At 41.5% G+C, this 23303-nt stretch overlaps 3 protein-coding genes across 4 annotated transcripts; 1 reads left to right on the top strand and 2 right to left on the bottom strand.

Moving 5' to 3' along the window:
• The first annotated feature begins 657 nt into the window (after nt 1-657).
• Nucleotides 658-3017, top strand: LOC105019354 (myelin P2 protein). Its single transcript, XM_010885477.4, has 4 exons — nt 658-1247; nt 1887-2062; nt 2155-2259; nt 2544-3017. Exons 1-4 carry the CDS (start codon nt 1175-1177, stop codon nt 2595-2597), a joined length of 408 nt encoding a protein of 135 aa, XP_010883779.1. The 5' UTR covers nt 658-1174; the 3' UTR covers nt 2598-3017.
• Nucleotides 3018-5629: 2612 nt separating this feature from the next.
• On the bottom strand, nt 5630-14676 carry LOC105019353. The gene is made up of 7 exons (XM_010885475.5): nt 14491-14676; nt 11718-11862; nt 11283-11396; nt 7375-7519; nt 6987-7135; nt 6663-6802; nt 5630-6384 (listed from the first exon to the last, which is right to left on the bottom strand). The coding sequence occupies exons 1-7, from the start codon at nt 14645-14647 to the stop codon at nt 6182-6184; spliced, it is 1053 nt and encodes a 350-aa protein (XP_010883777.1). The 5' UTR covers nt 14648-14676; the 3' UTR covers nt 5630-6181.
• Nucleotides 14677-18705: 4029 nt separating this feature from the next.
• LOC105019352 lies at nt 18706-21642 on the bottom strand. 2 transcript variants are annotated; one of them, XM_010885473.3, is made up of 8 exons: nt 21447-21642; nt 20976-21090; nt 20736-20880; nt 20402-20515; nt 20089-20233; nt 19755-19903; nt 19483-19616; nt 18706-19261 (listed from the first exon to the last, which is right to left on the bottom strand). In XM_010885473.3, exons 2-8 carry the CDS (start codon nt 21079-21081, stop codon nt 19116-19118), a joined length of 939 nt encoding a protein of 312 aa, XP_010883775.1. In that variant the 5' UTR covers nt 21082-21090; nt 21447-21642; the 3' UTR covers nt 18706-19115. The 2 variants fall into 2 exon arrangements, with proteins under 2 accessions (XP_010883775.1, XP_010883774.1); XM_010885472.3 differs by having other exon boundaries at nt 20089-20251.
• Between the last annotated feature and the right edge of the window lie 1661 nt (nt 21643-23303).

Here is a 23303-nt window from a genome sequence, read left to right on the forward strand (position 1 = left end):
GTCTGCAGTACATGCCTTGCAGAGCCTCACCAAGGACACACACAATGTCTAGTGATGTCTTTGGGTTGCAAAGGAGTGTGAGTACTATGGATTACTAGTATGTCTACAAAGTGGGCTGTAATTTCTACATGGTTTGTCTGATATTGATAAAATACTAATGTGCTGGAATACAGAGCCAAAACAACAGCAAATGTTTCAGTGTCCAAATACTTTTAATACTGTATGTTAACAATTTGTTGACATACATTTTGACGTAAATATTAGAAATATAGATAATACACATTCTATTACTATGTGTCACACATATAAACTGATAACTATTATACTTGTATATGTATATACATGCAGTATATGTGTATAGAAGGCTGAAATATACTGTATTTTGGTATAGATGAAAACTAGAGAAAAATATGATACAGATTTTACAGTGATATACAGTATTACTGTTTCTGTTTTTGTTTTATTTTCTGTATTTTTGTTTACCAAGAATATTCACAATTCTCATAATCTAGTTATGTTAAGTCTTTTTTGTGATATTGTACAGTAGTACTTTTTAAATTACTTTTATTTTGGCGTAATGCAAGAGGCGCCTTTACTGCTGTTCGCTCATTACTTTTATTTTGAAACTATAGTATCCCAGAGGCACCTGCGCGTGTTCACAGCGAGAGACAGGAAGAAGAAATTATTTTAGCACGGCGCAATTCAACCACAATAGTGTACTGTTGTAACCCTACTTAATTTCATTTTTATCTGCTGGAAAAAAGGTTATCCGGTGGAGTTAGGAAGGGTCTTAGGCATCAGCCTAAGTTGATTTCACATTAAAATTGGACAAAAAGCATGATCATTCTATGTTAGGTCTCAAATGTGGGCGATTCGATTGCATTAGCCGATTGGTTTAGCTTATTTGACACTCTTCTGTAGTTTTATGGATACTGACTGTGAACCCTGTACATCCTGCCTAGGCTAAGTTAAAATAAACTAGTCACATTAACTTATGCGTTAGTGGAACACCTTTCAACCAAACGAAGTTTTAAATCCTTGCTAGCTCTTGCTACCCATTTCGTGACGTTTGTGGCTGTGATTGGGCAGAAATGCCCTGGTCAGATTGATCAGTTCAAATCACTGGATCCAAATCATCCACGTAAGCAAGAAAGTCTAGTTAGGATAACTTAAAATGGTTGACAAGTTCGTGGGGACCTGGAAATTGATAAACAGCGACGGGTTTGATGACTACATGAAAATTCTGGGTATTATGATCTCCAATCTTGAATATATTGATGAAATATATTTATAAACCGGGCTATTTAAATCCTGAGTAGTGATTGGCTGATGTTAGCGATAAGGCACAAGGGAGTGTGGTACAAGGCCAATGCATCACGGGTAAGTGCAGTTCTTACTCTCGGATCAGCTATGGGTGGATAAGCTAAGTCAGGGATAAGTCATGGGTATTCAATTCTGTCCCTCGAAGCCAGTTCCATTCCATTTTATCATTGCAACCCCATAATCAGGGACTTATATAGACCTGGGACACCGGGTGGGTGCAATTAATGAGGAGGTAGAACAGAAAACCAACAGGCCTCAGCCCTCATAGGGTAAGAGTTGAATACCTCTGCTAAGTGCTGTGTCCAGACACCGTGTGGTGTGTCATGGCTTGGAAAAGCTCTTATATTGGGCATATACCACACCTCCATGTGCCTTACTGCTTAAATGTATGGCTATGTAATGGATGGATGTAGGACTATGTAGTTGTCATACACGTGTACTAACAAGACAAAATAACAAACTGTGAATGAGCTAATCATTTTTATGTATAGTTACTATTTAGGTTGCTCTATGTCACACTGCCTATAGATCCAACTTGACTGTTTGTTCTATCCGTCATAAAGGTGTTGGCTTTGCCACCAGACAGGTTGGAAACTACATCAAGCCCAATCTGACTTTTAAAATGGACAATCAAGGAATTATCAATGTGAAATCTGAGAGCACTTTCAAAACTATTGAGATTCAATTCAAACTCGATGAGCCTTTTGAGGAAACAACCCCTGACGGACGGGAAACAATGGTGTGTTGGGATTCATATTAGTGTTTTGTAGTCAGGTATTTCGGATTAATGGTTCATTGGACATAACTTTAATCCTTCCCTTTCATTTTCAGTCTATTTTTACTCTTGAAAATGGTAAACTTGTGCAAAAACAGACTTGGGGTGGCAAAGAGACAACCATTGAAAGACAGATAGCTGATGATGGAAAGTTGATAGCGGTAAGGATTCATTTCTTGTCTTTGTGTGTTCCTCAAATGGTCCTGTATTGTTGTGTTCTTTTATAGCGTTTGCGTTTAAATAATTTGACAGATAACTCAGCGATAAAACTTCAGAATGTCTACACACCTTTGCCTATTCAACCATTTTGCATTAAACACTTTGACCAGAAATAATATTCTCATCCACCTCTGACAAAATATATGCTTAAATGTGTATCTTGGCTCCTGCAATTTAACATCTCCGATCTAGACTGACACAGCTTCTCCTTTTCTTTTCTTCACAGAAATGCTTGATGGGGGATGTAGTTGCGTTGAGGACGTACGAGAAGGTGGTGTGATGCAACTTTATTTCATGGCTAGATTGGATGATGATAGTTCAAGGACCTACAAACATAATGTTCATGCCAATAACACTTAGATGCTGCCAAATATATAGGCACTGTTGCGCTTATTTCTTTAATATTTCAGTTTCCCATTTGTTGAATAACCCTAACCGAACAACCTGTTGGGTATTTTCAACAATATAGAACCTTGTGTTCAAATTAAACATTGTGGGTATTCCAGCAGGATAGTGAACCCAAACCAAACATCACACGGGAATGTTTAATGAGATTTGCAGGACCATTCTAGAGTGGCTGATGATGTGACTAGATGAATAGCTGAAAACAGCTGTGTTGTTGGGCATACCTGAAACTAAATCAATAAAATAATTAGAGCAGTTAGCTGTCGGAAAGTGACAGAAAGCTCATTAATAAATGGCTACTGTAATTGTATTTTTCTGTAGTTATCTTGGCTAAAAACTGTAAAATGACCAAGCTTGTCAGGTCCTGGCTGGGGTGCCTCTAGAAATGTCTATGTGCCTGGGGGCCTCTAGTAATTTCTATGTGCCTGGGGGCCTCTAGTAATTTCTATGTGCCTGAAGGCTTCTAGTCATCTCTATGTGCCTGGGGTCCTCTAGTAATTTCTATATGCCTGGGGGTGTGTACCTGGGGGCCTCTAGTCATTTCTATGTGCCTGGGGGCCTCTAGTCATTTCTATGTGCCTGGGGGACTCTAGGCATTTCTATGTGCCTGGGGACCTCTAGGCATTTCTATGTGCCTGGGGACCTCTAGGCATTTCTATGTGCCTGGGGGCCTCTAGGCATTTCTATGTGCCTGGGGGCCTCTAGGCATTTCTATGTGCCTGGGGGCCTCTAGGCATCTCTATGTGTCTGTGGCCCTCTAGGCAACTCTGTGCTGCCATTTTGGTGCTCCCCAATTGGAGGCAGCTGCTCTGTGTTGCCTCTTATCGGGGGGGGGGGGGGGGGGTAGTCGTGCTACAGCTCATCTGCTCGTTTTGTTGCTCTGCGCCTTGTGTCCTTTCTCCCTCCAACCATGACAGCATGGTGGGTATAGAAAGTGAACACCCCCTTTAACCTTTTGCTGTCTTACAGCCTGAAATGAAAACGCATCAAATCTGACTTGTTACGGCTTTGTTTACCCAGTTACCCACAACATCCAAGAGAAAATAAATTCTAAAAAAATAATGAAAATTAAAATGGTATACCCTATTTGGCTAGGTGAACAAAAGACCTTAGTATAACAATTGCAAACTTCCTGTGGTATAACAGCCCTGTGGTATAACAGCCCACCTGTGTCTTAATTTCAAATCATTTGAGAAGAAATATTCTGTTATCTATAAAAATACTGCAAATTTATTTGGCAACATAAAACCTGGCTTGCTGATCCTGTGTATTCACCATTGAGTGTCTTTGTCTTCAGTGGGGTAGTCTTGAAATGTAATACACATTTTTCTCTAGACACATTTGCCAATAAAGGTCTCTGGAGAGGTAGGGGAATGAGTTAAATATGGCTAATTGTGTCTCTGTCTCTCTTTCTCTATCTATCTATCTATCTATAGATATATATGTATACTGTATGCAACCAGGTTATTGTAAGGTTTTCATTTTTCCCCCTCAAAGATTTCAGTTTGTTTTTCAATTGAATTGTTCCCATTATAGGTCACATAAAAAGTGGAAAAAGTTCTGACATGATTTATCTTTGTCTCATTCTTTTACATCACAAAAACCTGGCATTTTAACAGGGGTGTGTAGACTTTTTATATGCACTGTATATGTATATATACAGCTCTGGAAAAAATGAACAGAAGGAAAGTTGAAAAGGAAAGTTTTGAGTGAGGAACAGAAGGGTTGCTTAATGGTCTCTTAATTATAACCCTTCTGTTCTTCACTCAAAACCTTCCTTTTCGACTTTTTTGGAAAGGAAAGAAAAAGGTGCAGTGGTCTCTTAATTTTTTCCAGAGCTATATATGTATATAGATACTTACTTACTACCCAAATAAATGGCTTTAGTTTTCAGGTGCCTAAGATGTATGCACAGTTCTGTATATATGCACTTGTAATAAAACTAATATAAACGTCAATACATGCTTTTTGTATATCTTAAGATATACATTACCTTTTAAAGGTTTAGGGTCACTTACAAATAGCTTTGTTTTTGAAAGAAAAGCACATTTTTTGTCCATTAAAACAATATCAAATTGATCAGAAATACATTGTTAATGTTGTAAAAGACTATGTAATTGGAACCGGCTGATTTTTTATGGAATATCTACATAGGTGTACAGAGGCCCATTATTATCACCCATCAGTCCTGTGCTCCAATGGCACGTTACGACAAGTTTATCATTTTAAAAGGCTAATTGATCATTAGAATCTTGGAGAAGGAAGGCTTTCAATCCATTTTGCAACACCATGCCTTACCATGTGCACGGTGCTTGACTGGAGTCAGTTTCCTCCTCCAACAGGACAATGACCCAAAGTAAAGCTCCAAACTATGTAAGAACTATTTAGGGAAGAAGCAGTCAGCTGGTATTCTGTCTATAATAGAGTGGTGTTGCCAGCACAGTCACTGGATCTCAACCCTATTGAGCTGTTGTGGTTGCAGCTTGCCATATGGTGCGTACTGTAAGAACTGCCCATCAAAACAAGGAAGCATGGGGTGAAATCTCTTCAGATTACCTCAACAAATTGACAACTAGAATGCCAAAGGTCTTTAGTTCTAACCTAATCAATGAATACATTTGCTATTCATTTGACTATATTTACTATTCAAACTTTTCTAAGTGACCCCAAACTATTGAAAGGCAGTCTATGTTTGCCATGATGGTTGCTCTGGCTTCAAAACAGCCATCAGTTGTCAAGGCTTTATATACTGTACATCTTTGTTAAAACTATAAATTGGCTAAAACACTTATTGCTTTACATATTCTTTATTGTATTTCTAAAGCAAATGCATGCGTTGAACTACTCTAATATTATACATTTGGCTATAAACATTGTTTTGAGGAAAAACTGAAGTTATTGCATATGTTTGATGTATTCTCCAGTGCTTTAATAATATGAATTGATTGGATTGGTGACAAATTGTTACCCACTATAACAGGTCTTGTGCAACTCAGTTGGTAGTGCAGTCAAAACCCAAGGTTTTCTTTTCCAGGAGTGGAGCACCAATGCATCACAAACAAATGAGAACTCATATTCAACTGTGCAACAATTGAAAATAAGGTTGGATGATGTTACACAAGGGTTATTAATCTTATAAAATAATTTAAGTGCATTGGTGAAGTATTAAATGTTTTTTTTTCAAGAGGGCACTGATTTGTTAATGCAGTGTTTGACAGATGCAATGTAGCTGCTTACTAATGGATTTGTAATTGATGAAGTAACACTTAATAAGGTACATTGTGTAATCTTCTTTATAAATCTATTACAAATATAAAAAAGTGTTATTGATCAGTTTTGAAATGAAAAAAAACAAGAAAAATTGCAAATATCTTCACACCCCAAATATGAAATTTACTTTGGGAGTGATCACATCTGTCAGAATCATTTCTGTCCTTAAGGATACTGTATGATCTTTTCTTAGTTATTATAAAATACAGGATTATTGAAGCCTGTTTGTAAAGCGCCTGTGTTGACTTTTTTATCGGTTTGGTGTACAGTCTTGCAAAAGTCGGGTTTGAGGTTAGGCTCCTTGGACGAACACTGGAATGTGTCATCTGGGCAGAAGCAGGTAGCAATCAAACGAAGACAGTTCAGGACTGTTGCCACCAGCATAAGAAATCCTGAGTGGTTGGGAAAAGAAATACGACATGTAATGTAACTGTTATATATTAAATTAACGCACACATTAAACTAACACATCTAAATATTATTATGATTTATTTAATTAACTTAAGCTTGGCACTGCTTCAATTACAGTATAATGTGCTTTTTAGGAGGTTAAATCATGTGAAAACGAATCTCATGTCTACATTAATCAGGATTGTCTTAGTAAATCCAGAATAATACAACAGTTTGTGATTTACTCCACAGTGTCCTCTATTAAAATCTATATTCTTACCGCAGTAGACTGTGTTAGGTGGAAGGTCATGGACACGATATCCTCTGGAGAACATCGCACCCAGGCCCAGAATCAACACGGGGTAGGCCGTAAATGTGTAGCGGATATACTTGGAGAAGATGAAACTCTCAAAGACAAACCTGTTAGGAAATAGCATCGTTGTTTATAGTTAAACCCCAGCTCCCCAGTATAAACCCATCGATGTTGTATGTCGTCTGAATTAGGACAGTCTCAGTCTCAGCAGGAAAGGTTGTCCTAATATGGCCATTGAACCTTTCATTTCTTAAGTATACAGTACATCTTTATAGAATTGTCTGTCATTACCAGGTGAGCATCCCCAGAAGGAGTAGTGTAAGGACCAAGGAGCTAACCAAAGAGTCAGACACCCCAGCCTGGTATCGCATCACCACTCCCAGACTGATTAATGCCTCCAGAAGGGTCCACCAGCCAAACAGCGCCAATCCATTCTGGGTCTGCCTCACACAACAACGACACTCATTTAGAGGAACCATCATAAAGATATGTGATGTGTATATAATAAAATGAGATGTGCTGTACCGGGATTAGTCAGTAACTTTCTTATCTTTTCTTATCTTATGGAAAGTCAGAGCATTGCTGCAAATGATCACAAGAACACATGACCTCCTGTGACCTGTATGTTTAAGGAGTCACCAAGCGTAATGTTGATATGCAGATTAGATCAGGAATTCACCAGATAGCGGGTCCACCAGGGTTCTCTGGGGTTGTTGATGGCCAGCCAGGCACTATGGCGTTGAAGGTTTCGATAGGACACAAACAACATGTGGAAGCAATGAACTGGTATAACCCATTTAAAAAACAGTGATAGCAGCAGGTAACTGAAAAACAAAACAAAGGATGGTCAGTTTTCTTGGTTTATAATCCCGCTGCATTTTAATTAATTTAATTTAAGATTCACAAATATGTTTCTTAAAAGGAGATGTTTACCATTTTAAAACAACTTTAGTCAATTTCAGGCCTCACTCTTAAAGTAGTCTGTGGACCAGGAGAAACTGTACTCAAACATGGTTGAGTTCACACGCACTCAAGGAAATCAATGTTTTACATACCATTTTATTTGGCACAATCTGTGCATTTAAGCATACATCCTATCCAGTGTTTGCCACAGTGCAATATTGCTAAAAATTATTGGAATGTTGTCAAGGAGGGTAGTCAAGCGTGTTGATAGGACCATGAGTTCACACCCAGTGTGGGTCTAGGCGATCTGTCAGTTGAAAAGCTAAACTTTTAGTAACAGTATGTTTTTGGCATTGGTTCCTATGGAAGATATGTTCTACAGCTTAGTGTCACCCTACTCTGGGTACCAGTCTTTTTGCTCAGGGCACCTCTTGAAAAGGTGCCCTGAGTATTGTTTATAGGCTTCCACGACTGTCCTCTGCACAGTGTATGACTGTTCTGAATGCTTGCCTTGAATAGTTGCTCTCATGTCCAGAGTTTCAGCAAATGTGACTATACTTTTTATCCTGGAAGTGGCACTCCACACTCGTGCAAGACAGTTTTGAGACTGATTTGATGGGATATGGGTACTTCTGGCTTTTGTGGTGGAGAGTAGCTGAGCTACAGCAGTGTTTGTGAGAACAGCATGCATTTCATAACCAGGTTCTCACCAGAAATCAGTAAAATCCAAATGTTTGAGTTTTAAAAATCAGAGACTGTTACAAAGACATTGTCAGTTTTCCTCCATGAATCCCACAAGCTTCGCTTCATGAATGCAAGTCTTTTGCAGTCTTGGAAAAGGAACCTGGGTTACACAAGTTACATTCATACATTGGTGCAATCTGGAATTGCCTCAGGAGTTTACATCTATTATTGTTATGGCAGTCTATATGCTCCCGGATGCAAATCCTAAGCTAGCAATGAAAGAATTGCAGGCTGCCATTAGCAAACAGCAGACAGAACACCCAGGTGGTGTTTTGGTGATTCCACCAAAATGTCTCCTGCCCCACCAGAGGAGACAATACACTGGACCATGTGTACACAAACATTCCAGAGGCTTACATTCCCCTCCTTCACCTGGGTCAATCTGACCATCTCTCACTATTCCTACTACCCAAGTATTTAACCTCAAAGTGTGGCCAAAAGGGTCAGACTCATTCCTACAGCACCAGTTTCAGCAAACAGACTGGAGTCTGTTTGCCACTCAAGCCACCCTTGACTCCCATACGGACATTGAATCATATGCTTCCGCCATTCTGGATTACATCAACATCTGTACCAACAATGTCACTAAACCATAAACTAAGCCCTTCCCCAACCAGAAGCCATGGATGAACAGAAAGGTCCAATAACTGCTAAAGGCATGCAACGCTTCTTTTAGATCCGGCAATGTGGAGGCCTACAGCTCATCCAGGGCCAACCTGAAAAGGGCCATGAAGACGGCTAAAAATGACCACGAACTGCGGATTGAGGAGCACTTCACCAACAACTCTGATCCTCGACATATGAGGCAGGGCATCCAAACAATAACAGACTACCGGCCAAAGAACGCTACCCCCACAGCCAGCGATGTCACCTCCACCGACGAGTTAAACAGGTCCTACGCACGCATCGACAGGGACAACAAAGAGCCCGCCATTAAAGCTGAACTCCCCCAAGACGTTCCCCCCCTTTCGGACTATCCACTGCGAACTGTCCTCTGCACTGGGCAGGGCGTGTGCTCGGAGCATGTGCTAGGAAGCTGACCGAGGTCTTTACTGACATCTTCAACATGTCACTGGCCCAGGCCATTGTCCCAACGTGCTTCAAGACCACAACCATTGTGCCAATGCCTGAAGCAGTCGACTGCATCTAGCCTGAATGTCTTCCGACCAGTTGCCCTCATCTCCACTATCATGTGCTTTGAAAGACTAGTCCTGGCCCAACTTAAGTCCTGCCTCCCTCCATCACTGGATCCCTACCAGTTTGCCTACCAGTCGAATAGGTCTACAGAGGACGCCATCTCCACTGCTTTACACTCTGCCCTGACCCACCTGGACAAAACCAACTCCTATGTGAGGATACTATTCATGGACTTCAGCTCAGCTTTCAACCCTGTCATCCACGACTGCGTTCCTGTACACTGTTCCCGACACAATCATCAAGTTTGCAGACAACACCACGGTGGTAGGCCTGATTAGTGACAATGACGAGTCAGCCTACAGGGAAGAGGACATGCGACTGGTGGCATGGTGCACTGACAACAACCTGGCCCTCAACGCTAAGAAAACCATTGTGGATTACAGGAAGTCTAAAAACTGCAGTCACGTCCCAGTCCTCATTGAGAGTACTGAGGTTGAGTGTGTGTCCAGCTTCAAATTTCTGGGTGTCCACATCTCCGAGGACCAGTCCTGGAGCCTCAACACCTCAGCTCTGGTCAAAAAGGCACAGCAGAGCCTGTACTTTTTGAGGAGGCTGAAGGCCTGTCATCCAAGATCCTTGTGAAATTTTACCGCTGCACAATTGAGAGCATTCTGACAAACTGCGCCACAGTATGGTTTAGCAGCTGCTCCATAGCCGACAGGAAGGCCCTGCAACGGGTGGTGAAAACCGCCCAGCACATCACTGGTGCCCAGCTTCCTGCCATCGCAGACCTCCAGCCCAAACGGTGTCTGCACAGGGCGCGCGGGATCCTTTACACCCATGCCACAAACTACCACCAGGCAGTTGCAGGTCTCTTTGGTCCCAAACTAGCAGGCTCAGGAACAATTTCTCTTCCCATCCACTGTAACCCTGCTGAACTCTGTGACCCAGAGAACTCTGTGAACTCTGTGACCCATCACGTACCATACCCCCCGCCTCTCAGGGACCTTGTTGCACTAATCCCTTGTACTACTCTGACACTCTGACACTGCCTTGCAAATCCTGATAATGGAAGTTTTCATTGGTTACAGGTATGTGTCTACCTCAGGAACCTCACTGCTGCTATCCCTGCATTTCAGTTGCACATGCATCTTGTACATTCAATTTGCCATTTTGTATTGCCATTGTTCTTGCATTTTTACAGTTGTTACACACGTCTACCTCAAGGACCTAAGCGCTGCTATCTCTGCATCATGGTTGCTCATGCTACCATACTACATTACTCCTTCATTTGCTTCGTTTGCACATCTTGTATGCCATTTAGAAATTGCCATTTGTATCTGTACAACTGTTATCCCACATGCAAAATACACTATACCTAATACTTATACTATACCTAATACTTATACTATACATAATACTGCCCTTCTCTATATGCCTTAATCGCACATTTATTATTGCCCTTTGTATTGCATTTGCCTTCATAAATACTTGTAATACTTGTAAAGACTACATTTTCTGCCCTCTATTTGAACTTCTGGTTAGATGCTTACTGCATTTCATTGTACTGTACTTGTACTGTTCAATGACAATAAAGTTGAATCTTATCTAATTCCTTTTCCCTCTATGATATAGAAAGGTTATTCAACCTCTAAGCTTTGTATGTCAGCTTAGTATATATTGTGATCTAACTATGGATGCAGTCAAAATAGATCTGAACCATAGATTACTTTCCAGATGAGGATCCAAAATGAGGTTTTAAAACAGTCAACACCCCCTTTAACTGTATGAAAACATACTTACTGTCTGGCCCAGAGAAACAGCCAACTTATTTTTGCTATATTGATCACTGTCCAAATGAGATAGAAAGATGGAGGGTGAATCTCAGGGTTGCAGGAAACTGGACCAGACACATTCCTGTACGAGACACATGTCGAGACAAAATCAATCACGACAAAGTGATATACTGTATCACACATGCGGTATAACCTCATCAGGAAATGTTTGGCATCTATGTGTGCTAAGCCACGAGTAACCAAACACATGTTGTTACTGTAAAACCTGCTTCCTCTTCACATTTGCCTATAACAACAGCGTATCTGCATCCAAAATGGTAACCTCTTCACTATATAGTGCACTACCCATGGACCCTAGTCAAAGGTAGTGCGCTGTTTCGCTATTTGGGACACACTGTAACAGAATGGTGTCTCTGAATGTAGATGGAGATGGAGGTTCTACCTCTGGAACACAGTGAAGAGAGAATGTATGAGCCAAGCAGTGTTCCAAATGCAGAGCATGATCCAGGTGTTGTCTGCCCAGCCGTCCATGGTTATCTCCAGAGGAAAAGTCTCAGAGACATTACCCAGAGTGCTCGTAAACAGACCTAAGGAGAAGAGACATTGGATATTTGGGACATTCTATAATCCATTTACTATAGTAAAGTAGAACAGCCTGATGCTGAGACCAAGGACAGCAAGTAGCATAAGGGTTAGAGCCTCTGACCAGTAACAGAAAGGTTACTAGATTGAATCTCCAAGCCAACAGGTTATATGAACACTGTCCCTAAGCAGTGTAGTTAACCCTAATTGCTATCAGGCCAATGTTGTATGTAAGAATGTGTTCTCAGTTAACTTAGCAGGTATACTGTAGTTCCTACTATGGACACCAAACAGCAATACTATAAAGTTACAATGTAAAACCAGTATAGGTTATGTGGACATTAAGTTATAGTGTGAATACCAAGCCATCCTACCCTATGGGCAACATTAACTAGACTTGTAATTGCCCCCTATTAGGAGTGCCTCAGAAGGAAACAACTGTTGAGGGTTGTGTGTCCAATTGGATAATGTACACCACTAATGTGGACACACCACTATTCTACTAATACATATGTACAGTGGGGGGAACAAGTATTTGATACACTGCCAATTTTGCAGGTTTTCCTACTTACAAAGCACATAGAGGTCTAAATATTTTATCATAAGTATACTTCAACTGTGAGAGACAGAATCAAATATCCAGAAAATCACATTGTATGATTTTTAAATAATTAATTTGCATTTTATTGCATGACATAAGTATTTGATTACCTACCAACCAGTACGAATTCCGGCTCTCACAGACCTGTTCGTTTTTCTTAAAGAAGCCCTCCTGTTCTCCACTCATTACCTGTATTAACTGCACCTGTTTGAACTCATTACCTGTATAAAAGACACCTGTCCAATTAAACAGACTCCAACCTCTCCACAATGGCCAAGACCAGAGAGCTGTGTAAGGACATCAGGGATAAAATTGTAGATCTGCATAAGGCTGGGATGGGCTACAGGACAATAGGCAAGCAGCTCGGTGAGAAGGCAACAACTGTTGGCGCAATTATTAGAAAATGGAAGAAGTTCAAGATGACGGTCAATCTCCCTCGGTCTGGGGCTCCATGCAAGATCTCACCTCGTGGGGCATCAGTGATCATGAGGAAGGTGAGGGATCAGCCCAGAACTACACGGCAGGACCTGGTCAATGACCTGAAGAGAGCTGGGACCATAGTCTCAAAGAAAACTATTAGTAACACACTACGCCGTCATGGATTAAAATCCAGCAGCGCACGCAAGGTCCCCCTGCTCAAGCCAGCGCATGTCCAGGCCCGTCTGAAGTTTGCCAAAGATCATCTGGATGATCCAGAGGAGGAATGGGAGAAGGTCAAGTGGTCCGATGAGACAAAAACAAAGCTTTTTGGTCTTAACTCCACTCGCCGTGTTTGGAGAAAGAAGAAGGATGAGTACAACCCCAAGAACACCATCCCAAACGTGAAGCATGGAGGTGGAAACATCATTCTTTGGGGATGCTTTTCTGCAAAGGGGACAGGACGACTGCACCGTATTGAGGGGAGGATGGATGGGGCCATGTATCGCGAGATCTTGGCCAACAACCTCCTTCCCTCAGTAAGAGCATTGAAGATGGGTCGTGGCTGGGTCTTCCAGCATGACAACGACCCGAAACACACAGCCAGGGCAACTAAGGAGTGGCTCCGTAAGAAGCATCTCAAGGTCCTAGAGTGGCCTAGCCAGTCTCCAGACCTGAACCCAATAGAAAATATTTGGAGGGAGCTGAAAGTCTGTATTGCCCAGCGACAGCCCCGAAACATGAAAGATATGGAGAAGGTCTGTATGGAATCCCTGCTAAAATCCCTGCTGCAGTGTGTGCAAACCTGGTCAAGAACTACAGGAAACGTATGATCTCTGTAATTGCAAAGGTTTCTGTACCAAATATTAAGTTCTGCTTTTCTGATGTATCAAATACTTATGTCATGCAATAAAATGCTAATTCTTTACTTAAAAATCATACAATGTGATTTTCTGGATTTTTGTTTTAGATTCCGTCACTCACAGTTGAAGAGTACCTATGATAAAAATGACAGACTTCCACATGCTTTGTAAGTGGGAAAACCTGCAAAATCGACAGTGTATCAAATACTTGTTCTCCCCACTGTAAATAGTTTTCATCAACACAATGCTGTTCAAATGCAGATAAAGAAATACTGCAATCATTGGCTTCTATCCAGTGCTGTGTTGTTAAAGTCATTATCCTTTAGAAATATGAGTGGTCGTCCAAAGGTCTTTCTTTCTTTATGAACTCATAACATTATGTACAGTTGTTACCGCCATTGAACCCTATGGTAACAGATGAGGGCATATTGGGTAAAATACTTACAAAGTTATTATCTTATATTTGTATACATAGTACACACAAGTTCACTATAAAGGGATTATTTTATAGTAAAATAAAATTTTGCCATCAAATCAACATAAATCATTAGATGATTATTTATCGTTGGTTTGTCAAGTGTTGTAAATGTTAAGACACACTGTCCAGAATATGCACTCTAGCCTCACTGTCCACCACCAAACAAGGCACTGTTTGTTCTCATAATTCGTTTGTTAACACTCAGTGTGAGACGTCCTCACAGTAGGGTAGTGTAGCACAGAGATGGAACAGCAGTCTGGTAGATATCACTCACCGCCAGAGCTCGGTCGTAATTCTAGAAAGTAGAAAGTCTCGGAGAGCACCTGGCTGACCATGGCCAGAACGATACAGGCTCCATGTAGCGCGACATGATGATGACCCTCCATATTGGTCTGTCTATGGGTGAACAGAGAGACACTGGAGCGGTACATACTCGTTGTCAGGCTACAATCTGTGGACAGCCTCCTCCCTCTCACACTATAATCTATTTTAATGATTGTGTAATCTCCCCAAACAGGGGTGAATGGTAGGGCAGGTGTCTCCAATGTCTAAGGCATAGCCCCACCTGTTGTCAACAGAAAGAATTGCAACAAAATTATTAAAATTTTTCTAAGATTACTTCCTATAATTTATTATCTATGAATATAGCATCTTCCTAAATTGCATATCATTTGTGTTAGGATTTTATTTCATGTTCATTGGTCTTTGCCTTGCTGCTTCAGACTGCATTCTGCCGATTCAAGTTCGCAGTAGTAGGCCATAGGCTAAGTGTGAATGTGGGGCTAGCCCCTCTCTCACAATGCAATGTACACTGTACGTGTGAAAATATTAATACACATGCTCTGAATGTTAGTGTGATCAATGTAGATCACACGAATCTGATGCCAAGTGGGGCTGACAGCCGGTAGCCTCACTACAGCGTCATTTCGTATTTCAGATCTGATTGGCTGTCTGTCTGGTGCCAACATTAGTCGGCAAGAAGAGCGGAGAGGGTAGATTGTCTTAGCTAGCTTCTCAAACGCTAGTTAACTTCAGAAAATGTATAAAGTGGATTTCATACTCGAGCATCAGTTTGAAACCCTTAATTTGGAGAAGAAACTTGAAGTAAAGCGACTTATTGCCCATCAGCCACGGGATATTGTCATCACTCAAACTGCGGGTTTAACGTAGAGTGGAAAAAGTGGCTAACGGTTTTGAAGAAAAGTGGCTAACGGTTAGCATAGAAAAGAAGACACTTCTGTTTTCCATGTCTGCTATTTGGTGGAGATGGTACTTGGTCGAGGATGAGTTACAAAGTTTTGAAACCTCTTTCTGAGAGGATTGAAAACATGAGAGCAGCGGGAGTCATCTGGACAATGCTGTGAAATTGGTCTTACTTGGAAGAGCAAATGTCGCTGCCCAAGTTGACAGTGCATACAGGTGCTCCATTGAGCAGCATAACAAACAGGTGGAGGAAAACGGGTACGTTCTCAGTCGGATCATAACATGTATTAAACTGTGTGGGAAATGTGAAACCGCACTGCGGGGGCACAACGAGTCGGTGGACTCCCTGAATCCTGATTCGGGACTTCAGAGGCGCTACAACGCTCAGCCCATCTTCAAAGGGACATCAAGCACTGTACAAAATGAACTGTTAGACTGTATGTATGAAGTGTACAGGGAGGAGATACCCAAGCAAGTGAACGAGACATCATTTGCTGCCATAAAGGCAGATGAGACAACTGATGTCTCCTGTAAATCACAAATGGTGGTTGTGTTGCGATACATGTTGCCTGACAATACAGTGACAGAGAGGTTTTTGGAGTTTGTGGCCTGTCAAAACAACTACGGGGCCGAGCCTTTCTGCAGCTGAATTTTTTTTCTTCCTGAACCAGAAGTTGACGTTATATACAACACGGCAAAACGGAGCATCGAAGCATCTGGGATTAGCAGTGCGCTCACCCATTCCAAGGAGAACATCCAGAATATGCGGAAGTAAACTGATGAATGGGCTGCCACCGTTCACGATGGAACAGACGAGCCAGACCGACGAGTAACTAACACAGCGCCGGTGATGAAGGAGGCATGCAACACAGTCATCTCCCAGGTGGAGTAGAGGTTATCATGAAGTGACCACCTGATCACTGCCAAGCTGTTTGACAGCTCACTATTCCCACAATTTGTCCTGTCATTCCCTACATCTGAGCTTGACTGTGCGGTGAAACTATGGCCTCTAGGAAATGAGGAAAAGTCTGAGCTGACCACTCTGTACCGCCACACTGAGCTTCACACTGGTAAGACGGCCATGTCTCTGTTAAGCTCCATCCATGAGAACAACCTAGAGGAGGCTTTTGCTGAGAACGTCACTCTGCTGAAAATTATCATAACAACACCTATGACGACATCTGAGTCAGAGAGGAAACTTTCTACCTTGAAGTGGGTAAAAGCCTTCAATACCATGGGACAGCCGCGACTCAACGCATTGGCCATGTTGTCCATCGAAAGCCAGCTGATTCAGCAGCTACATTCCCAAAGTCATCGAAAAGTGCCCAGAGGAAGAACCGCTGTGCCACCTTTCTCTTCAAGTGAGCCACAGAATGAATATATCATGAATAGGCAAAAAGCCGGCTCATAGTCATGTTTAATGTATGACGCTCTTTTTGTATCGATGCAAGATTTCAATTTTTTTTGCACGGCCAATGAAGCAGTTAAATTATTTGAAAAGCAAGGAAATATTAAAAATAATCAAATAGGGGTTTAGAGAAGTAATTTTTCTTTCTTGAAAACTCTTAGAATTTCTTTAACAATTACGTTAAAAAATAAAGTGGTCCAAAACATTTTCAGAAATGATGAATGTGGTTAATGGACCAATTTAAATTGCAAAAGAGAAATAAATTACATTACAAACATAAAAACCAAGGTCAAATAGGATATAAAGAGACAAAACTGAAGTTTATAACATAAGGAATTTGTACATAATGATTAACAAATATCCATACCTAATGACAATAGCGGGGCAATATACTCGGAGAACAAGTACTGGATCCATGTGCTGCAGCAAAAGATTTATGTTTATGTTACGAATAAGTGGGTTAAAGCTGGTCAGGCAACGGAACAGATAATAAACAACAATTGCAGTGTATGTGAGGAATTTGAAATCATGTGGGTATGTGTGTGTGCTGCGTCAGTAATGTGTGATGAGTGTGTGTATGTGTGTGTAGAGTACAGCGTGTGTACATTATGTCACTTTTACAAGAAGGTGACAGCGCAAACAGCGGAGTGAGCAGATAGCCCGAGCAACCATTGAGCAATCATTTATCAGTCCCATTCAACAGCCTCATTACTCAGGGGTAAATCTGTCCAGGGTCCCGTCGGTTCAAGACATGATGCATCGCAGCTTACTGTAGAACAATGGGTTTATTGTGCCCATTCGTGTAGCCGGGGTTGACAAGGCTTTGCTGAAACCAAGTTAACAGAGACTAGTTTGTTTGTGTGTGTGTGTGTGTGTGTGCATGTATATATACATTCACAAACAAATGAGTGTGCTGTGTGAGGGAGGCAATGTAAACTTGATAGCCAGAGAGAATGCTCCTCTCCCGTGTCTCGGTTTGCTCGGAGGTAGAGAGGTTTGGTTTGTATTGCCGTGACCGTGCCCGCCTCAGTGTTCTCTGAGATGGTTCTGGTATCAGCACTGAACTCCAGTGGTGTGTCTACTATTGTCTACTGTTCCACATACAGAACCAGGGCCGGCTTCTGGCACAGGCATGTAAGGTGGTCGCCTTGGTGGATGAGGCAGACACCATCTATCTCATTGGGGTGCAGACATGCGTGTGACCAGAAATAAAACACTGCATCGCTTGTGTAAGTTGGCGCCCTGAAAGAAACATATTAGGCGCCCATTCAATCCCTTTCTCACAAGTCGCGTGCTCACCTCTTCAATACCTGACTGATGGTGGCGGGGGATGGGCAATGAGTCAACTCACAGCTTCTGGGTTGTGCGTCACTGACATTTCACAGCTACTCGTCAGACAGCGTCCTCAAATCTCACTTAGGGCAGCAAAAGTGCCAGAACCGGCCTTGTACAGTACACAATACCCACATACACACAAAACAACAGACACATCGTATTCTGTCACAATGTGCTCAGCCTATCAGAGAGCCAGCTGGCCACCTGAAATTTCAACTCATCTGGACCAGGGCACACACACCTGATTCAAATGTTGCCCTACCACGTACACATTTGATTGACATAATCAACGTATTATCAAGTTTAATTTAATTAGGTGTACGAGTGCTAGGGCAAAAATTAAAACGTACACCACTTGGGGACCCCAGGACCAGGATTGGGAAATACTGGTTCAGAAGATATTACAAATAGACAACCATCTTTCTAGTTCCCACAAAAATGGAAAAAGCAAGGTCCAATTTCACAAAAATGTCTAACCAAGGAGGGCTACCGCTATTGCGGTTAAACAATGTTATATTGTCATCAGCAAATCTTTCTAAATATGTAATAAGTACAATGATAACCTTTATTTGTATAGGTGACATAAATGCAGTCCAAAGCACTTTACAATTCAGCACTTACATAAACACAAAGGTAGAAAAGAAAAAGGTGGTGATAAAAGTAATGAAGTAAAATAAAAACATTAATATTGCTTTAGCATTCATAAGAGCATTACAGTTCATTTTGACAGAAAGTTATATATTTGATTTAATTAACTTCTAAAGACGTTAGCATTAGCCTGTGCAGAGTCCCCCATGTCATATGGAAAGCTTATAATGAGGGGCACATTTCTGTATACAGTACAAGTTGTGGACACAGTGAGGATTTCATCACGTTGGTCTTAGCTGATTAATGTTCAGGACAACAAAGTCCAGAAAAGGTTAGAGACTAATATCTAGAGAAGCTGTCTTCCTTCACATTAAAATGAGCTTCTGGGTCCTAGCTATGTCCACAGGTGACATGAGCTCCTCTTCTCCGTAGAACGGCTTCTTCTTGTGCTTCCATAACACCATGACGATACGTACAATAAATATTACACTGGTTATAGCCAAGATGACAGCTGGGGAAAACAGAACATGTGTCAGGTATAATACAAACACAGACATATAGTAACAAACACATAAAAGTGACAATTTTGAAGATACCTCCATGTAACACATTCATCTTCTGCATTTAAGAATGACATGCTTAATCTACAATACATAGAGTGTCTGTATAAGTACAGTCTCAGAATACATTTCATTTTCATTCTGAATGGCACATTCAGGAGACAGGACTTACCAGACATGATATCTATGTGGGTACCGGGGGTTGCTGGATTAGCCACACTGGCAGCCAACACCAGGATCACCACAGGGTAAACTGTGAGGATGTAGCGCACATGCTTATCCAGGTACCAGTTCTCTAAGATAAACCTGGTAGGAAATACAAGGAGGAAGAAAATATAAAAGAAGAACACATTAAGTCACATGCTTACAATAAGTTGGTGGTTGTAGGTGGATACAGACGAAGCTCACTTTGGACACTTTTGGAGGTTACAATCAAACTCTCACCATCCAATGAGTCCCAGCTGGAGCAGAACTAGTACCATTATTGCAGCATCTGTCTTGGGTATTGGGGTTTGATGGTCCAAAACGACAGTCAAGTGTAAAAAGGTAGCCACAGCCCACCATGTTGCATATATAGCCACTCCATTTTGCACCTGCAATATGGTCAGTGAAATAGGGTGTCCATTTTAGGACCTCTATAGTTCTGCTGAACTTAAATTCATCCTGATTATGATACTGTATACAGATAGAACATTCCTGTTGTAAAATAATGGAACAGTCTGGAACACTTGTGGAATTGCTCTTAAAGAATAACAGAAAAACTGTTAAATGGTTGTACCAGTATTCGAATGAGCCAGAGATCTGCGTTGTGATATTTGTGAAGCCATGCTCCATAGACAACCAGTCCGTAGCAGGAGAACATTATAATTACACAGTTTGAGACGGCCTGTAACGCCGTTATCAGGAGTGTTGGCACCATCTTTCTATGACAGACACAGAAACTAGAAAACGTAATTTGCCTTGAGAAATACAAGCATACAAGTTAGTTCGTTGCCATTATGTTCCATGTCAATACACTAACCAACTCAAAACATAAACCAAATGTCACATATTATCGTATGGTAAACACCAATGAATCTATAATCACTTACTCTTTGTCGTACATAAATAACCATGACATATTCAAAATGCTATTTACAATCCAGGACAAATAGAATCCATATGGCAGGACAGCTGGTGTGGTGTACATCCATGTATAGGCGTCCCTGAGAAACAGGAACATAATCATCATCATCGTTGGGGTCAGGACAAGTGTTGCAAAACTCGGATAACTATCCCAGTATGTCCTTGTTTTCCAGAAATTAAGAATGAATTACAAATGCCGGAATTCTCTAACCAGGATATAGGACAAAATGAAAGAGCAAAATGGCTAGTGTTGTATTGAAAAAAATTGACCATTCCCTTAAATGGACCACAGTACAGTACCTTCTACGGATATTGTGTATCAGGTAGATGAACATGCCAATCAACCAGACATGGAGGACATCCAATAGAAAGAGCACCCATCTATCAGGGGTTAGGTGAGTTGTCGACTTGTACAGCACATACTGTGTGGTTTGCATAAAAGCCCCTGCGTGTTCAAACATTTAGGTTACAAAGAGTTACACGAAAGAAATAACATATCCAACGCATGTTATTGGCTTGAAAAGAATTGTAAGAATTTACCAGTCCATGGTCCAAACAGAGCCAATATGTTGAATGTCAGTGCAGTTAGATAGCTGATTAGAGCCAAAAACATCAGTAGAACACGGACAGAAATGCACTCTCCCATGATCAGGTTCTAAGGCCAAAAAGACAGAAATAATTTCACTAAATACAAATGAACATTGGTGCACAAGCCATTTAAAAACAGAACAGTAATTTCTGTTGTCACTTACATAAGCTACGTCTTAGTTTCAAGCCCATCTTAGTTTCAAGCAATTTGCCTACAGCTATAACATCTTGATACATTGACACCTTATGGCCCTGTTGAATATATCAACCAACTGAATGGTTTAGATATCCCACTCTACCCAATTGCATCACATTAGGCAGTTTTGTAGTTGCACAATGTTCCTCAGAAAGAGCTTTTCAACAATATTACCATAAGACAACGCCACAATGCTCCTAAATTAAATTTAAAATAAAATATCTTACCTTAGGATGGTGACGCTGAATAACCACAAATCTTCTCTAGATCAGGGTTCCTAGAATATTCTGTGGAAAAGTCATCAACAGGTTGTTCCCAGTTGCTCCCACACAGGAGTGTAGGTGGACATAGCACGCATGGAGTTGGCAGTCTTTCCGGATGGTCAGTCCGCCAGTGGTGCTATCTCCACACATCATACATGGATCTGACCATGGACAGGGAAAGATATGGGTGAAAGTAGGAGAGGCTCCTCCTCTATCTCCATTCACTAGCCCACATGAAGTCATAATTGAAGGACAATCCGCTTCATTGTGTCAGTAACAAGGCGTATCATTGTTGTGATAATGTCAACTCTTACCCTGCGCCGAATAGGCCATGCCTAAGGAACGTTGTTGAACAAAACAAACTCCATAATGTCTCCCAGTGGCGTAAATCGCCTCAATGTTATGTGTGAATAGTAGAGCATCTACCTCACCCTGAAATCTTAACAAGCTGACTAACTGGATGCTAGATCTTTCGGGGCCACAAGGTGTCGGTGCTGCTCTAAATGTGATAGCTGTGCTGTAACAGTGCGTTTATACAGCCTTGTACCACACAGTGTCGCCATTACATTAAGTTATAGCAGCAGGCTTGTGGTGCAGTACCATGGTTTTCAGTACTAGCATGGGAATTTCTGCAACCCACAGCATTGCCTTCTTACTTGTGTAATGCTTTTATTATTAAAACGCATCACTGAGATCCTTACAAAGTATCCTCAATGCCAGTGCTAGCTATGACATGGTAGCGTGTGCTTGTGTTTGTCCATGCATTATGTTTATTTTGGAAATGACTGATAGCCTGATAGTAACAATGACTCATCAGTACTGAGGCAGAAATTAGGTCCAGTTACTAAATTATATGCTGAAGGATAATAGAGACTAGTGTTTCATTAGCAATTTTTTTCCTAATGTTGCTCTTCCAGGTACAAGAGGGGAAGAGGCAGGTTGGAGTTCCACGGCCAGACACCACTTGAAACCAGCGGTCTCCCCCCTGATGCTCCAGTACTTCACACATCCTGAGCCAGATGTTGCCCTGTGGCGTAGGGTGCTTCAAACGCGCTACATAATTAATGAAGCACTCCCTAGGGACGCCTCGGATTAAGTGCTTATGAGCTCTCGCGCACTCCCTCTCATACACATACACACACACACATCCCGGCAGGACTGCACATGCATGCGCTCACACACACAAATAGGCAAGAAGCCAGGCAGGCACACACCTGCGGGTAAGCACACACAACAACACACTCAGAGGACAGCTGCCAGGCTTAGCCACTAGCCTTAGCATGGTTCATTCAAGGTCCATAGGTCATTGCATGCTATATGGGGAAAGGTGTCATAGGTCAAAGTGCACTGATGGATCAACTGCTGCCTAGTTTTGCTGTTAACAATTTTGTGGAGTTCATCAGGCAGATTGGAACTTATGACTTTGTAGAGCCACTGGCAAATTTTCCCCAGTGCGCAAAACCGGCACATAGAGGCTAATCACAGGTTACATATTGAAAGATATTTAGCAGCTAGTGAAGAAAGCAGCACATATTGGACAAATCACTGGTATAATATCTGTGGGGTGGCCAACCATATTTTTCAACTTGCCAATGATCTAACCATTTGTGTTGTCTTCTTCCTGCTCTCATTTCAAACCCCGGCAAGGCCAAATCCTAAATCCATTCCACTTGCATTCTGTACAAAACGCAAATCTCCTTCAATCCATTTCACACTTTGCCCTTTACTAGAGGGGTGAGATGCAGTCAAATCTGGCCAGAATTGCATTTTACACACCCTCCCAACTGTTTTGGAAACAGGATTGTACCTGGACATTCCTAG

Source organism: Esox lucius, chromosome 21 (assembly GCF_011004845.1).
Source record: "Esox lucius isolate fEsoLuc1 chromosome 21, fEsoLuc1.pri, whole genome shotgun sequence".
Classification (NCBI taxonomy): domain Eukaryota; kingdom Metazoa; phylum Chordata; class Actinopteri; order Esociformes; family Esocidae; genus Esox; species Esox lucius.

Bases quoted from the DNA above. Each gene is read 5' to 3' on its own strand.
- LOC105019353 (XM_010885475.5), bottom strand. From the start codon at position 14,647: ATGTACCGCTCCAGTGTCTCTCTGTTCACCCATAGACAGACCAATATG. The intron at 11,863-14,490 runs GTGAGTGATATC...TCTTCTCCTTAG, and splicing joins ATTACGACCGAGCTCTGGCG to GTCTGTTTACGAGCACTCTG. The intron at 11,397-11,717 runs GTAGAACCTCCA...TGTCTCGTACAG, and splicing joins CTCTTCACTGTGTTCCAGAG to GAATGTGTCTGGTCCAGTTT.
- LOC105019352 (XM_010885472.3), bottom strand. From the start codon at position 21,081: ATGGGAGAGTGCATTTCTGTCCGTGTTCTACTGATGTTTTTGGCTCTA. The intron at 20,881-20,975 runs GTAAATTCTTAC...TTGAACACGCAG, and splicing joins TCTGTTTGGACCATGGACTG to GGGCTTTTATGCAAACCACA. The intron at 20,252-20,401 runs GTAAGTGATTAT...TACGTTTTCTAG, and splicing joins TTATTTATGTACGACAAAGA to TTTCTGTGTCTGTCATAGAA.
- LOC105019354 (XM_010885477.4), top strand. From the start codon at position 1,175: ATGGTTGACAAGTTCGTGGGGACCTGGAAATTGATAAACAGCGACGGG. The intron at 2,063-2,154 runs GTGTGTTGGGAT...TTTCATTTTCAG, and splicing joins CTGACGGACGGGAAACAATG to TCTATTTTTACTCTTGAAAA. The intron at 2,260-2,543 runs GTAAGGATTCAT...TTTTCTTCACAG, and splicing joins ATGATGGAAAGTTGATAGCG to AAATGCTTGATGGGGGATGT.